Source organism: Cnephaeus nilssonii (genome assembly GCF_951640355.1).
Source record: "Cnephaeus nilssonii genome assembly, chromosome: 22".
NCBI lineage: Eukaryota > Metazoa > Chordata > Mammalia > Chiroptera > Vespertilionidae > Cnephaeus > Cnephaeus nilssonii.
Genome location: NC_137093.1, coordinates 21,067,076 through 21,081,760, shown reverse-complemented (window position 1 = coordinate 21,081,760; position 14,685 = coordinate 21,067,076). Strand labels below are relative to the sequence as shown.

At 50.4% G+C, this 14,685-nt stretch overlaps 1 protein-coding gene across 2 annotated transcripts in view; it reads left to right on the top strand.

The window, feature by feature from the left end:
• Positions 1–599: 599 nt before the first annotated feature.
• The window catches only part of OPCML (opioid binding protein/cell adhesion molecule like), a gene marked incomplete at both ends in the record, with an annotated part of 895,301 nt that continues 881,215 nt past the window's right edge, over positions 600–14,685 (top strand). For both annotated transcript variants that reach the window (XM_079763074.1, XM_079763073.1), the window contains one exon: positions 600–660. In XM_079763074.1, the coding sequence (XP_079619200.1) occupies positions 600–660 (61 nt within the window). The remainder of the gene's footprint in view (positions 661–14,685) is intronic.

Sequence of the window (14,685 nt, the reverse complement as noted above, 5' to 3'; positions counted from 1 at the left end):
AGGAAGCAAGAACAGGGAGAAAGCATTTGCATGAACTTTGGTCACCTCGGCTCTCTTTGCGCTCTGAGCCCTGCTTGGGGAAGGTCAGTACCCACACTCCCAGCCCCCTCCCCACCGCCCAGCAGGGCGCTGCTGTGTGCCCACAGGAGCCACGCACCCCGCATGGCATATGTACACGGTGCCAGCGCACAGGGCTGGGCTCCGGCTGAGTGGCGAGGCAGGGGCAGCATCAACTACCCTCCGAGTAGAGCCTCCCAAATAGGAGAGTCTCCGGGTGACGCTGGGGAGAGTGGAGCCAATGCGGGCCTCGGAGGAGGGCCGCTCGGAGCCCCGCACGGCTTGGCGCTGATGCTTCTCACCAGTTGTGTGTTTGGGCGAGAAAAAAAAACACCCAGAGACGCTGCTGCCTGGCTGCGCCCCTCGCTCGCGCGCTCTCTCTTAGCTCCCTCTCTCTTCTGCTCTCTCCCTCCCTTTGCAAACATTGGATTTAAACCTGCTCAGGATTCAGCACAGAGGAAGGCGGCAGGCAGCCGGAGAGCAGCAGCAGGAGCGGCAGCCAGCCCCGCAGCCGCAGCCCGGAGAGACACCGCAGCCTCAAGATGTACCACCCCGCCTGCTGGGTCGTCTTCTCCGCCACAACCGCCCTGCTCTTCATCCCAGGTACCGGGGACGGCCGGGGTCTGCTGTGCCGGAGACGGAGACGCTGAGCCGTTAGAGCAGGAGGGGAGGGGGGGAGGAAGGAGAGCCCAGGGGGGCAGGAGGGAGTGTGAGCTGCGTGTGAGGGAGAGAGGTGCTTGGCTGTGTGCACGCGCGCACACACCCGCTCACTCACACGCGCGCAGCTGCTGGCAGCACGGGGTTTGCTCGCTGGTCCCGGCGATGCGATCTGGTGAGCTGGGTTCGAGTCTGCACCGCGCTGCGCAGCGAGGCGCTGCTGTGACTGCGAAGGGGACCGACGGGCATTAACCAGTTGTGGTCCCAGGGGTAGGAGAAGAGGGGGCTGTCAGCTCCCAATCCCACATCCTCCTCGCCACTTCTGGGGAGACCCGCAGGATAGCCGGGCATCCTTCTTTCTCCACCGTGGTCTCTCTGCTCCAGTCTCTCCCTGTGTCTATTTTTTTTTCTGTCTCTTCCTGTCCCTTTTCCCTCTCCTTCTCTTCCTTCAAAGAGTCCTCTCTCCCTACTCTCTCCCTACTCTCTCTCACTTCAGCTCCTTTCTCTCCCCCCTCCTTCTCCTGGGCTCCCGAATTTCAGGGTTTCACACACAGTCCTCCTTCCAAGTCCCATCCTTTCCTTAGCACTCCACCAAATGGGCAGATGATGCACTTGAAAATCAACATCCTCCCAGTTTCTCCCTTTGACTCTTCAGGAGGGAAGCGGGATGGCCCTGGATGGGATTTGAAATGCTCAGTCAGAAGGAAGGCTGGGCTGATTCCCCTGCCTTCCCGTCCGCCCTCCCCCCCAGCCCCCAGCACCTTCCCTACCTCAGCTAATGATTTAAACGGGAGCCTACCTATCAGAGCAGCCCCTGGTTTGGGGGAAAACACATCCGCAGTGGCCCAGGTGAGATGCTGCAATCCTCACAGAGAAAGCTGCTTGGAAGTGTTGCAAAACCCAACCCGTTTTAATAGATTTGCTAATTGCATGCCCGCCGTTCCCTCCTGCCATCAACTGCATGCCTGCAGGCATCCTTCAAACAATGCTCAAGGACTGGGCTAGGCTTGCCAAGGATGTGGGAAGCTTGGAAGGGTCTGCGGGGTTCCCGCACTGAACCCCAACCCAGGAAAATGCTCTCCCCCCCCTTCCCACCCCCACAAACTGAGATACATGAATTTGGTTCAACATCAGCTTAAACCTAAAATTCCATGTAGATGACATAGGTACTAAGATTCTGAAATCTTACATATCCTGATATAAGTAAAACACGGGATTTTACATTTTCATATTCAAATCACTTTTTTTTTTTGCTTTTAGAAACATAAATCCCTAAGTATTTTGTAAACGACCAAAGTGAAATCAGACAAATGGGAGTTTATGTGGGAGAAAGGGAAAAGGAGAAACCCGTTGCCTGTTTTGTAATGCTTTCTTGAACACCGCACTTTGTCTAGCAGAGATGGGCTCCGCATAGCCATGGTCCCAGCTGTTTGTTTTAGGCCCAGAAGTTCAGAGTAGGGGTGCTGCGGCTGATCTTCCAGATTCAGGCCTGGGAGGGGATGGGATGTCTGTGGGGAAGGCAGGACAGGCAACGAACATGCAGTTCCTGCTCCCGCCTGTAGAGGGAGCCAGGTAGGCGCTTTGGGTCCACAGTGTGAGAAGACACACTTGCCTGCGTGTGCCAGTCCGCGCCTGGGAGACAGCTCCTGGGACTTAGCCTCTCATTCCCCTCCTACCACTGTTCTGGGCACAGGTGAGCAGAATGATGGAGCTCAGGACCCCACCCCAGGGGATGCCGGCGGTGTGCTTGCTCTCCCTGGAGCGGGGATCAGAAAATGACACTTCCCCAGAGGCGGGCAGTGAGCCCCAGCAGCCGAAGCTGCATTGCAGCGCACCCTATGGAAGCAAACGCTCGGGGAGCTGCCTCCCTGTAGAGTCCCCATGGCACCCCAAACACGGCTCCACTCCGCTGGTGGGGAGCCTGGCCTTGCTCGTGAGGGGAGGCAGCCACAGGAAAGCTGGCTGGGCCCAGGGAATGGCCTCAGCCTGCCGGCCAGTCAGCTGTCCCCAGAATAAAGCATTTCCTGCGAGGAGAGAAGGCAGGCCACCAGGGCGACCTGCTCCAGGACTGCTCGTCATGTCATGCCCTCTGTGCTGGGAACCTGGCCTCGGGGGTCTCGACCAGAGGAGGGGAAGTTGGCCTTGAGAGGAGCACCTGGAGAGAAGGGGACATCACTTCTTAAAGGGTTCCTGGGAGAGAGGGAACCTGGCTGCATCCAGAAGTTCTGGTCAGGTGCAAGGGCTTACTTGGGACTTCTCCTTCCTCACTTATTTCACTTCCTTTATTATGGTTTCAGCTTCCCACCCCTCTTTGTATCAAAGGGTGCTTTTTCTCCCGTCGCGGTTAATACCCGCTCGTTAGCCATTTACTTTGCCTGTATCTAAAGACAGAGGCTAATGTAATCATGGAACCCTGACCTGATTAGGCCGCGATGCCATCTTATTCTGCAGCTTTCTGTTTCTTGGGGAAACACGTTTTCATCCCAGACTAATTTTAAGGCTAATGCCATTGTCGCCCAGTGCCTTCCAGGGGAGACCGATGGTCACAAATTGCTTTTCTAGGCAGAATCTCTGGGATGGGAAAGGCAGTGACAAGTGAAGACTGTAAGGAGCCCACACCCCAGACGGGGAGAGGGTCTCCCTTGACAATCAGATTGTCACTTAGAAGCACCCTAACGTAAGCTGGGGCTTAAGACACTCCTGGAGCCCTGAACACTGAGAGTGAGGGTACTTCTGTTGTCCGAGGAGGGAGAACAGAGGAGACTGGGAGCTGGGAGCTTTGGGACCTTGGGCCCGGGGGCTTTGTGGGACGGTGAGTAGGTGGCTGAAACAAACCTGGAGAAGCAGGGAGTGAAGGCTGCTGGACATTTGCATCAGAATCACCTGGGGGAGGGGCAGATTAAAACACAGACTTCTGCCCTAGCTGGTTTGGCTCAGTGGATAGAGCATCGGCCTGTGAATAGAGGATCCTGGGCTCGATTCTGGTCAAGGGCATGCGCCGGGTTGCCGGCTTGATCCCCAGTTAGGGGGAGTGCAGGAGGCAGCCGATTAATGATTCTCTCTCATCATTGATGTTTCTATCTCTTTCTCTCTCTCTCCCTTCCTCTCTGAAATCAATATGTATATATATAATTTTAAAAATATTTTTTAAAAAACCACAAAAACCAAAAAACCACAGACTTCTACCCCCACTGCAGACAGGTATTTTTATCAAGCACCCCAGGTCCTGGCCTACAGCCTTCAGATGGAAACCCGTGTTCTGCCTGCCTTTTGTCCTTCGGCTCTGAGAAATGGGGTGGGATGGGGTGGGATGGGGGCATTGGGGTGGCATGGGGTGGAATGGGTGCATTGCTGCCTTTAGTGGCCAAGCACTGCCCCCCAAACAGCCAGCTCACTGCTCGGAGGAGTGAATCTCCAGCCTGGAGGGCTCCTTTTCTCTAGTGTAGCTCATTGCCCCCTTTCCTCAGCTCATCCCACTGTGCCTTCTTCTGTCTTGTGACTCTAACCAGGGAGTTAACAGTGAGGCCTCCCCGGCTACCTGGACTGGACTAAGCAATATCCTGTGCACAGGCCTGTGAGGCAGCGTCCACAGCTACAGCCGGGCCTCCCCTGTCTTGCTACGCGTGGCACTATCAGGGTCAGCCAGCCTTGACGTGGACAGGCACTTCTGAGAGGGATAGGGTTTCTCTTCCCCAGCACACACCTGCTCACTGCCTCCTCCAAGGAAGTGCCCTGGACTGTGGGGTCTTTAGGCTGGATGCTTGGCTTTGAGGTGAGACATGGGAGAGAGTTCCAGGGATTCCTTTTCCCCCCTACCCTCTCCCTGGCACAGTGTTGAGGAACCTGCTAAGGTTGCCTGGGTTTGCATGAGGGATCCAGTAGGCGAATCATTCACCACTGGGAAGAGCCTAGCCCCAGTGGGATGGTAAAATACATGAACAAAGACTCAGAGTCCAGTTATGATCAAGACCTCATCATCTCTCTGCCCATCGTAGATCTGTGCCCTCCCTCCCCTAGTCTCCAAGCTGTCCTGTGGCCCTCAATCCCTTGAAATGATAGACATGTTAATAAGGTCAGACCACTTCCTGTCAGCGTGGACCCTGGGGCAGGAGCAGACCGGGAGAAGGAGACAGGTGTAGGCTGCCTCATAAAAATGCTTTCAGTAGCTTGGAGCTGGGCACAGTTGCTCCAACTGAGATTAATCAGAGACCCCACATGGCTCGAGGTTCTCTTGTATTGCTTCAGTCCTGCCTGCCTCTGGGCTTACTCTCATTCTCAGCACCCTCTGCCCTGTCCTGTTGCCTGGGAGATGACAGGGGATTCCTTAAACAGTTGGCACTTGCCTGGGTTTGTTGTTTAGCAGATCCGGGCCTCTCCCACCAGCCACCAAGAACCATACCTCACCCTGCGGCAGAGCTTCCCCGGGCAGAGGCTCTTGCCATGAGGTGGGACTCGACCCGCGCCTCTGTTGCCAACAGCAGAACTGAGACTCTCTGCCTGGGAGCTCTCTGAGGTTTGCTTGGTTAGCTCTCTGGGCCTCAGTCTACCACTCCGTAGGATGGGTTCCAGTGATGCATTCTTCCTGTTTCCAGTAGGACAGAGTAGCCCAAAGCAGATGATAACGAGATAAACATGTGTGAGTTTTTTTTTTAACATACAAACCCACCCTGGTTTCCTAGTAACGGGGCAAAAAGAGAAGGGGATAGAGGCAAAGCTGGACCATCCCGACTCATGTCTTTGTCACAGCGATGAAAACTAGCTGAACACAGTCCCCCATTTATTTATTCAATAAGACTTTATATAGATTCCGATGAAGCATATACATTAGGTATGGTATTATCCTGTCTCAAGAAATATAGATCCAGTAAAACAGGAAATTATTCAGTCTTTTTCTTTTTATTTGGACCCCAATGAAATATGCATGCAAGCTCGGAGCTTCTTGGACTGTGGTTTCTCTGTGAGCAAAGAGAGGGCAGCAGACACGGCCCCTGGGGTCTCCTAAAATATTGCTTTGAGGGGTCTGGGTGGGGTGCTCTGCCCATGGCCTTGGGCATCAGCCTCTGCCTGTTGGTACTCCCGGAGCCCTGCTACCTTCGGCCCGTGGGCTATGGTTTTCCTGTGCCTGGCTCACTGGATGGGAGCCATGGATCGCAGCCATGCAGCTGCCTGAGCTGGGGAGAAGGAGCGATGGAAAGCAAAACCTAGCTATTCCTGTCAATGAGCTCAAGTGTCAGCCCGCAGATGGCCCGTGGCCACTGACAAGCCAGGCTGTCAGCCGCGGTGGCTATTAGCACTTCTGGATGCCGAGTGGTACCTTCCAGACACGAGGGGCCAGGCAGGAAGGAGGAAGGGGTACAGGCTGGCATCACCTGGGGGCATCTCTGCTCTCCTCTCCCACTCCTCCTGACCCTGCCAAGATGCCAAGCTCTGGGCCCTGCAGGTGTTTGCGCCTCTGGTCCTTTTATACTAAGAGGGAGACTTTGCTTCTTCATCTGTGAGGCCGTGTTGTCTCTGCCTTGCCCTGAAGGGCGAGGAGGTGGGTCACAGGGGGGCATGGCCATAGATCCATTTGCTACGCTTCTACACCACTCCGCTCACGTCCCGAGAAGGTGGTATTCGTAGGCCCGAGCAGGATTGAAGGTAACGCTGAGGATGGAGTAGAAATGGATTCTAGAGTCAGAGACAAACCTGAAGACACATGTGCTTACTATGGCCTTCCCGTAGGTGAGTGAATATACATACTCTCCTCACATCACCTTCTCCCACTCATGTCAACACACACACACACACACACAGGCTTCCAAGTCATAGTCCAGCTCTTCTCCAAATCACATCCACAGCTTCTTAAGGAAAGCAAGCCACTTCCCCAGGACTCCCGTCTCCACCCTCCAGAACTCCCTGCTGCAGCCTCCAACCCTGGGTCTCCCCGTGGGCACCCTCAGCGGCAGGCTGCACCACACACAGCCATGGCCATGCGTATGTGAATGCTTCCCCGAGTGACTCAGGGCCTCGCCCTCCTGCACAGCCCCCCACTAGCTCTGTGTCCCAGAGCTGGGCTGGATGTAGGCCTTGCACTTCATTTACCTCATCCCCTCCAGCCCATACCCCTTGGTGCTGAGAGGCTAGAGGCTCCGCTGCAGTCACTAGGCGAACTTATTAATTATTTGCAAAATGCTTTGAGACAGCCCTGGGTGATGTGCTGGGTAAGTGCTAAGCATTATCACGATGCAGTCACATTTCCTTCAGGGAGCAGAGGTACTGTGCTGAGAGACCTGGGAAGGGCCGAGATGAGTCAGTGCAGGCCATGGATGAGAATGCTGCTTGCACGTCCTGCGAAGTGACTAAGGGACAGTCAGATGCTCACCAAAACCCAGCAGGGAGAACTCCAGCACATGTGGCCTCTCAAGAGCCAGACTCTCTGAGATGGCCGGATGAACATTTTTTTTTTTTTAATTCTTGAACCTTGTCACCTAAGGACATGAATTTACAAATGCTGTTTTCTGATTATTGGGAGTTTATGTAGTTGTACTAGTCTGGTGCTTTATGGTTGACCTGGGAGATTACCTTTGATCTCATTTGTTTGCCATCCAGGAATTGTGAAATAGGCAGGGTACAGGTTGTTTCTGTCTAAACATCTTTTCCATCCTTTGAGGTTCAGCTTAAATTGTGCTTTTCCAGGAGAACATTCTCAAGGTTCTGAAGTAGGTTAGGTCTCTATCTTTATTATGCAATAAGTGTCCACAAAAACAGATTTCCCCTTTCTAACATTATGAGTATATTATATATATATACTAATATATATATAATACATACATATATATATATATATTAATCCTCCCTGATGACACTTTTTTCCATTGATATTTTTAGAGAGAGGGGAAGAGCGGGGGAGAGACAGAGGAAGAGAAGCATGGATGTGAGAGACACATCGATTGGTTGCCTCACGCATGTTCCCCGAACTGGGGATCGAACCTGCAACCGAGCTAGCAGCCCTTGACTGGAATCCAACCTGAGACCCTTCAGTCCATGGGCCAACGCTCTACCACTGAGAAAAACTGGCTAGGGTGAATCCATATATTTTAAAGTAATTTGCCTTCTATTTCTCTTTTCTTTCTAGACCATGGTTCATCTGCTATGTTCTCCAGCAGAGTGACAGATATAGAACAAGTACTCAAAATGTATTTGTTGAATGAGTGAGTGTATGAATGAATGGACAAATGAATGAATAACCAGCCAAGGTCACAAAAATACCAAGTGTCAGCTTATCTATTCTATCATTCTCTTCCATCCCACTGAATCCTCAGAGGCATCTGGGACCCTAGGTCTTAGCCAGCCTTCCAGCTTCCCCATCTGCAGAATGAGGACAGAGAGGCTTGGGGGTGTGCTTTGCTAACGGGAGATAAAAATGTGCAAAGAATGCTTATAATGATTACTCATTCCCGTGTTCCTGCTTGTCAATAAACACCAGCTCCAAGCAACCAACCAAACACACACAGCAGCTCAGAGCTGGAGCCTCGTGCTTTCGGATTTCACATCACACGTTGCGACAGACATGCCTGAGAGTGAGAGTCATTCCGTAAACACAGATGTAGGCCCTGATGTGGGCTACTGGTTTCATATAAACCAAAATTACTCAGCAGATTTAATTAGGATGTCTGTTGAAGTGGCCTCAATTATTTGAAAATGTAGAGGCATCCCCGTGGTGCCAACAAGTACACGCCGAACCAACTTAAGGTGGAATTGTGTTGTTCACAAGGGGTGAAATGTTGGGTTAGGGATAGGGACACGCTAATAGCATTGGAGTGAGTCATGCTCCTTAAATGGGTTGATGTTCACATAGAAAAGATAAAAAGAGGCTCAGCAAATCAGAAGCAGTAGAATTTTATCATTTCTTGTACTCAGTCACTTTTCATAGTAGCCTATTTCAGAGTTGCTATTTCATGCCTGTGGGATTGCGAACAGCAGGGATCTTGCCTGATTCATCTCCGAGTGCTTTAAGTAGCAAGTACATTTACTTACTTCACATGTTATTTATTGAGTGACTACTATGTGACAAGCATTATGCTAGGCACTAGAAATGCAATGCCTGAACAAAAATCATTCTGATCCTTACGGTCTTGAAGTTTACAGTCTAGCAAGAGAGACAGACATGCCTTAAATAAATACGGATGTGATGGCAAAGAGCATCATGGAACAGGGTAATTCCATGGTATCTTTTACCTGAAGATTAAGGTGACAGGTCAAGAAACAAAAGAGAAGCCTGTTTGTTTCTTTTTTTGTTTTGTTTTGTTTTTTTCAGGGGCATTCTCATACTCTGAATGACCATTGTACATGAACTAGGAGACTTCTAGAAAATAATTGTTTCTTGATATGCAGAAGGAATGCTCAGAGTAAGCAGTTCAATACCAGATTTTGGATATATGTTAACCTGACTTGTTTGATCTATACGTACACTGTGAGAGACACCTGCCTTTATTATCACTGTCCCATCAGAACATCTAATTTAAATCTCTTTGGTCTTGGCTCTGCACGAAGCCAAGAGAAAACACACACTGAGAATGCCATAATCTCTATAGTGATGAGTCATGATTTAATGGTGACTTACAGGGTACAAAGTGCGTCCATGTACATCATGATTATCCTGTATATTAGTGAGTGAACAGGCCAAAAGAGGTCTTCTTACTTCCCCACTTCTACCACCACCATCACCACTAGTTGCCTTCATAATCGACAACATGGACTTGGGCACAATCAAAATGGCAAGTTCAAACCAGCTGTGGACAAATTCAGAATGAAATGTAAAAGTTTAGATTCAGAATGCTGGACATGATCAAGGATGAATGCAAACACACACACACACACACACACACACACACACACACGGTAGAATTGCTGAAACATGACAGTGATGGGGCCAAGTACCCAAGGACATTTCTATTCCCAGGAAGACAGACCTAAGGAATCCCTCAGCTTCTCTGCATAATCCAACATGGCTCTTCTGAACAGCCCAGAGCCAAGGGATTTCCCACACTCCTCAAAGGGAGAAGAATGTTGGAAGAGAGAATGTGGACAGTGGAAATAGCCCATCAGCCTACAGACCCCAAGAGCAGCTGGGGTTTCCTTGGGAGTCCCCTGGCTCTATCCCATGGAGAAGTGAGTGCCCATTCTTACTTGGCACTAGGGTGTGTGCTTCTTTGGATGAGTCCCGGATGGGAAGAATGATGAAAGCTATTAGGAGTCTGCATCTTTCCTGATGGGCCCTACCCTCCTTTTGTTTGGGGCAAAATCCTGGGAGTGAAAGGGCCCTGCTTTAAAACTGCCACAGATTAGCCCCCACAATGTCCATGAAGCATGGGCCACTTCTTTATTATGACCTAGATGACTGTGTCTTTCTTTATTTCCATAATTTAAATGATCTAGTTTAAAAGTAGACAGTTAGCTCTCCTGCCATCACTGTGGGAGAGTAGAGGAGCACTGATCTAGGACCCAGAGACAGGGCCTCTGGCTTAGCCTCTGCACTTTAGAACTGGCAGGAGGCTCAACCTCTCCAACACTGTTTTATCTACTTCCTATTTCAGCCGGAAAGGTCATAAGAAGTGCATGAGGGGACCCTTTCCCCCTCCCCATGTGGGAGTCTGTATTTGTTCTTCAATAAATCTCCACCTTTGCTATATATATAAAAAAAGAAGTGCATGATAGCTATGCCCTCTCTGAAGTGTGCCACAGTTCCGGGTTGCCAGGTCTTATTGCATCTCTTGGGTTGGCCATTTCTGTCTGGATAGTTTTCTTGTCTTCTTCTGTGCAACCTCTTCACTTCTGATTTTCTCTGCTGTTCTCACTACTATGGCTCATGGTTATCATTAGCAATGGGACATATACCCAAGTGCTGTGACATTGGTTTGGAGTAGAAGGCCTCTTTCAAGGTACACTTGCATTCACTTTCCTATGCTTGGAGCAATGTTTGCTCGGCTTCTCTTTTTTCCAGGGAGAGTGCTGGTAAGGGATTCATGTTTCCCCGGCTGAGCTACTTTGGCCTGGACAAGAATGGGGGGGGGGGGGGGTCTGCATTTTGGGTTGGGATGAAAGAGACTCAGATGGGGATAGAGAAGAGCTCCGGAATGGAGCCTAAAGTCAGGTGAAAAGTACTCTTCATCCCTATGAGTGCCAAGCCTGGGCTGACACAACCTATCTCCAAGCTTGGGCTCACTACTAAGAGTAGAATTTAAGGGAGCAGTGTGCATATGGAAATGCTACTTTTGTGGAAAGAGGGGATACTTTGGCTCTTCTGAACACATACCAGGGAGGGGACTGACTAATTTCCTTCTATATGGGCTGATTAGTGAGTTCCCAGGGATTAGATTCTTTGCCCAGGCCCAAGGGGAAACCATACAGTATCTCAGGTAACTGCAAAGCCGTGCGGCCTATGATGGGCTGAGTCCAGAATGAGATCATAGATTCAGTGGTGTGCTTGGGTGGTACAAAGAGAGTAATATGCATTCACACACCTGTCTTGTACCCTGCCCTAATCCAACATGCTCAGCTTTTCAGTAGCCTCAGAGAAAGGCCCAGCCTGAGTGGAGACGGTGAGCTGGCCCACAGTTCTGAAAAGGGTCCTTGAGACCAACACCCTCCCAAGCACACTTCACTGAATGCTTTCGGGGCTGTCTTTTGAGTAGCTACATCCTGTGGCCTTGACTCTAAGCTGGGTCTTTGGGGTAGAGTAGAGCTTGCTTATATCTTAACTACATATCGAGTCTTTGTCTTGTGTGAAGTGGGATGGGACACTGCTGTAGCTCCCCTTTGGAATTAAAACACTCATTTTTAAAATCAGATTTTAATATTTATAAAGGTCTCCTGGTCTAGCTTTAGATGGGCAGACTCTCAGAGATGCCAGGCTATACCATCTGGCTTTGGTTTTGAACTGCTCAGCTCCCAGCTCCCAGTGCCAGTTCTCGTTCATATGCATCGGAAGCTGTGATGATGTGGTCAAGTGTCACAGAAACAGTGGGCGCTTCCTGGGAAGCCAGGGCAGAGCATGAAAGTCAGGTTTGCCTAGCGGGCACATCTGCCCGTAGATTAGAGGAGCAGAGAAACCAGAGATATGTCCCCCAGGTTAGCCTTCCAGAAGCACCATTGAAACCTATGTGCCTGGGAGGCCACAGGGAGGTATTTTGTTTTTAGTATCGAAATAAGATTTTATGCTGTGGTTGAAAAGCAGATGTAATGGAAGAGAGATCAGGAGGATAGGAGAGAAATCAATTACATTATAGCCTCCGCTCCTTCCTTGTAAATGCATCTTACATTCTCTATTCCCCTTCATTTTCAGTCTTAATGGCTATATTTTTTTCTGCTGCTTTTTGATGGTGACATCTGAGAAGAGAGTGGTTGTGATAGATTTTTCATTAACTTTTCTCCAGTTTAGCTTGTCCTTCTGTGGTGGCTCCAGATGTTGGCTGTAGGACTTGGTTCTTCATTAGCAGATCTCTCACTTAGGTCTTCAATTGGACTTTATTTTTCTCAATGAAATCCTATATAATAAAGAGATAATATGCGAATTGACTGTCATTCCAAAACACAAGATGGCCACCCCATGTGGACACAAGATGGCCACCACAAGATGGCCTGCAGGGGAGGGCAGTTGTGGGTGATCAGGCCAGCAGGGGAGGGCAGTTGGGAGAGACTAGGCCTGCAAGGGAGGGCAGTTAGGGGTGACTGGGCTGGCAGAGGAGGGCAGTTGGGGGGGACCCAGGCCTGCAGGGGAGGGCAATTGGAGGCAACCAGGCCTGCAGGAGTGGGAAGTTGGGGGGGGGGACCAGGCCTGCAGGGGAGGGCAATTGGGGGTGACCAGGCTTGGAGGGGAGGGCAGTTAGGGGCAATCGGGCTGGCAGGGGAGCAGTTAGGCGTCAATCAGGCTGGCAGGGGAGTGGTTAGGGGGTGATCAGACTGGCAGGCAGAAGCAGTTAGGGGCAATCAGGCAGGCAGGCAGGCGAGCAGTTGGGAGCCAGCAGTCCTGGATTGTGAGAGGGATGTCTCAGATTGGAGAGGATGCAGGCTGGGCTGAGGGACACACACCCCCCACCCCTGTGCACGAATTTCATGCACTGGGCCTCTAGTAGACATATAAGAAATATTTTAAGTACGCTCTCAAAAATTCCTTGAGGCTCCCTCCTTTGTGTGGTACTGAGCAGGTGCTGGTGCACAGCTAAGTCAGTGTGAAGCCAGAGGACAACGGTTAAAGCTGGAAGGAAGTTAAGAAGAACGTGGAGCTGGGAATGACTGAAAGCCAAAGACAAGGAAGGTTAAAGGCGGCGCACCAGGCGCCAGGCAAGAGGGCACAGGGACAGAGACCGAGACAGAAGATGAGGCAGCCATCAGTGAGTAGAGCTGACAATGCAGCAGAGAGAAGGAAGTCTGAGCAGGAGGCATGTTCTTGCCTTGGAGCCCAGGGTTGAGGGGGTGTATAGAGGCTTTCAAGGATTATCCCCCACTGGGGCAAAAACCTCTGTGTGCAGACCCTTGCCCAAGGCACCAGAGAGCAAGGCATGCAACCCGGAAACATCAAAAGTCCTAAGGAGCGAGCACAGGGCATCTTGGTGTGTATAGCAAGAGCCTGACCTTCACCCTACTTCTGTTTACCACCCACCCAAACCACATAGCACTACGCCTCCTCTTGATGAACCATCTTTGCCAGTAAATTAACCACTCCTGCTCTTCACGAACAATTTTTGCTTTTGTCCAGAGCCCTGCAGGTTTGTTTGTAGTTCAGTGGGTGGGAGTCTATCCTCACTCCCTTGAAAAAGGAATCTTTTTTGCTTTTGGAGGTTGTCAAAAATGGCACGGGACTCCACGTTGGAGTGCTAAAGGAACGTTATTGCTTCTGGACCCTGTGGTCTTCCAGTTCTAGAATGTCAGAAAAGGAAGGGGACTTAAGAATTTTTTAGTCTTCCTTGCCAGTTCTGTAGATGGTGCTCAGCTAAGCGGACATCCTTGATTGTTTCTTCCCTGCAGACACCCATGGCCACAGATGCCCCTTTAAGAGCTACGGTAGTTACTCATTTACCCAGTTTGACTAGGAAAATCATCCAATTCTTTCTTCACAATTCTTTACTCCTACCTGGGATGCTTCCCCTAGTTAGTTCTCTCTCTATTGCTCTTTGGGTCCTTACACTGATGGCCTTGCTCAGGAGTTTGCCCACCTCTAACTTGTCTTTCTCCCCCAAAGATGATGCCTCTCAGATCACTTCCTGCAGCTGCCTATAGTTTTCTGTTTGTGTTGCTCAGATTCCCACAGGTTCTGGGCAGCACTTCCTGACCCCAAGTACCCTTTATCAACCAGAGTGGTTCCATTTTCACTTGTTTTATACAATTCTTTTTCACTCTGTGCCAAAACCGGTTTGGCTCAGTGGATAGAGCGTCAGCCTGCAGACTGAAAGGTCCTGGGTTCGATTCCGGTCAAGGGCATGTACCTTGGTTGCGGACACATCCCCAGTGGGAGGTGTGCAGGAGGCAGCTGATCGATGTTTCTCTCTCATTGATGTTTCTAGCTCTCTATCCCTCTCCCTTCCTCTCTGTAAAAAAATCAATAAAATATATTAAAAAAATAATTAAGACCCACTCCAGTACCAGCGGTCTGCAAACTTTTTGTATTAAAGCATGTACACAGGATGTATTTATTTATGTGGAAACGATGTGTCACTGTAGATGTACGATGACACAAAGTTGAAAATGTAAATCCATAAAAATGGGAACTTTAATATTTCTCTTGTTCACATCATTGCATTAGAGCATCCCTGAGGGCAAGCACCACTGTGCAGACTATTGTACTAAGTCACACCATGTCCTTGGGACTGGAGTCAAGACAGGAAAGTCAAAGCCGCCCTGGCAGAATTCTCCCGATGCCTCCGCTTGGGCTGCGTCCCTCTGGGGCTCAGCAGGGGAAGGTGTCCTTGGCCACAGGTCACGCTGGATATC